At 45.4% G+C, this 1,978-nt stretch overlaps 1 protein-coding gene across 1 annotated transcript in view; it reads right to left on the bottom strand.

Moving 5' to 3' along the window:
• Positions 1-723: 723 nt before the first annotated feature.
• Pmar_PMAR005432 (conserved hypothetical protein) overlaps positions 724-1,978 on the bottom strand; it is a gene marked incomplete at both ends in the record, with an annotated part of 5,404 nt that continues 4,149 nt past the window's right edge. The window contains one exon of the mRNA XM_002772932.1: positions 724-1,338. Within this exon, the coding sequence (XP_002772978.1) occupies positions 724-1,338 (615 nt within the window). The remainder of the gene's footprint in view (positions 1,339-1,978) is intronic.

Below are 1,978 nucleotides of genomic sequence, written 5' to 3' on the forward strand. Positions count from 1 at the left end.
GGGAGAGGGAGCCACACATTTCCTAGAACCACGAAGTTTGGATGAGCGCAGCTGATGGCAAGACCGAACTACCAAAGTGCATACCCGTGGCCCGTAAAGTTTACGGCGTAAACCAGGAACGGGAAACTATCTAGACGGAGATCGTAGACTGACGTCCAGTTCCGAGACCGGGTCGCGAGTCGTTGTGATTTCCATAAGCTTTTGCTCCGAGATGATCGCGAGTCGCGGAGCTGAAGGCTGACAAATGGCGAGTCGGCACTTCACTCTATGCCAAGAGTGAGGAAGTATTGCAACGGTCCTTTATTAGGTTTTCTGGCCGGCTCGGGGAACCATCGTTAGTTATGTGAGCTGCTCCGGAGCCGGCTAGAGGCATCGGTGGAGAGAGAAAAATTCTCTCTCTCGAGAGTGTCACCGTCGGTTGACATTGAGGCGCGTACGAAGTAGAGAAGACTAAACGGTTAGTCGTCCTCATAAGCTTTCCATTTGAATTTTCAATTTGACTCGCGGGCATCGTCCGATCTCAGTTGGGTCGCAATGAAATGAAACATACAATGACAAGATGTGGAATCCATACTTGAGATCGGCTCTAGTGACAAACCCAACAACTTCTATTCGCCAGAAGTCATCATCATGTTAGTTCATCAGAGATTGATTGACCATGTGAAAGTTGCATAGCTAATTCCCGCAGTGCCTCCGTTCGATCATTGTATCGTCCTAATCTACTCCTCGGTGAACAGTTCTCTGGCTCACAAACTCTGCCGATATCAGACCGGTACAGCAAATCGAACCCGCCAATTCTTCGTAGATTCTCATACTCCTCTGACGGGATTATCCCTTCCATGTTAAGGACGTTAAATACGTCATCGAGGAGATCAAATTTCATTCTGTAATCACTAGGAGTATTCGCTGTCAGACTTGGTGACGCGTTCACCTCGAGTAACCACGGTTTAAGTTTATCATCAAGGATAATATCGTAGCCGTATAATTCGAAACTGTGTTTATCCGGAGCCACTTTTGCTTCGACCGCTTTCAAAGACGCCAAAATGATACTCTCCGTATCAAACAGCATCTCGTCGACACGTTCCTCACTAAACTTTGTGAGTAGGAAATTCTTCAGTTCGTTGAGGTCGTATTTACCTCCGTGTGACGAGTCATAACCAGGTGCAGTTTTCTGAACTGCAACGTTGGTGAGATGGACAGCATGGTCGACCATGCTCTTCTTAGTTTTCGAGTATTGCGACATGGAAAGCCTTGCGAATCCTTGCCGATACACCCATACGGTCAGGGGTGAGTAACTTGGCACTAATACGTAGAGACGTAGATCGAATTTCTTACCGCCTGAGATCATATCGGGACCGATGATATTGCATAGGCGTTAGTTCGCACGTCGGAACCGGAACGAAGCCAGTACGACCATATTTCATCCGAATTATTCCAGATGAGATTGCGAATCAGGTGCTATCCGATACTTCAATAAAACGTTTTTCCTCGGGGAAAAACGATGTCAGCGGTTGATCTTTCGGAATTTAACGAGACTAGACTCGCGAAACTCATTCAACCAATCCGCGACCAGCGTAAATTCGTCCGGAGCAATTCTTTTCACATTTTACCAGAAAAAAAACGGAAAAGTAGCTGAACATTTAACTGGAAAATGTTCGATCCAATTTTGCCGTCCCAAATTGAGCATGTGCTTACCAAGCAGTAGAGGGTTCGCAATATACTTTTGGACAACGTATGCTTCGACCACGCCGGGAGGGAGGGCATTACTCACGCTGATCGGATTAGTCGTAGTCTTATCGTCATTCTGGAAAAAGAGCAAACAAGCATCGATTGCTCAGCATCCTTGAACATGGTTTATAAACAACTTCGAATATCTTTAGATTCTCCAAGCGCATGATCAAACAATAATGCAAATACATGATAATAAATAACACAATACATAATATACAATAATACTTCAAAATCTTGAAAGACACCC

The sequence above is a fragment of the Perkinsus marinus genome (genome assembly GCF_000006405.1).
Source record: "Perkinsus marinus ATCC 50983 genomic scaffold scf_1104296959770, whole genome shotgun sequence".
In the NCBI taxonomy this organism is placed as follows: domain Eukaryota; phylum Perkinsozoa; order Perkinsida; family Perkinsidae; genus Perkinsus; species Perkinsus marinus.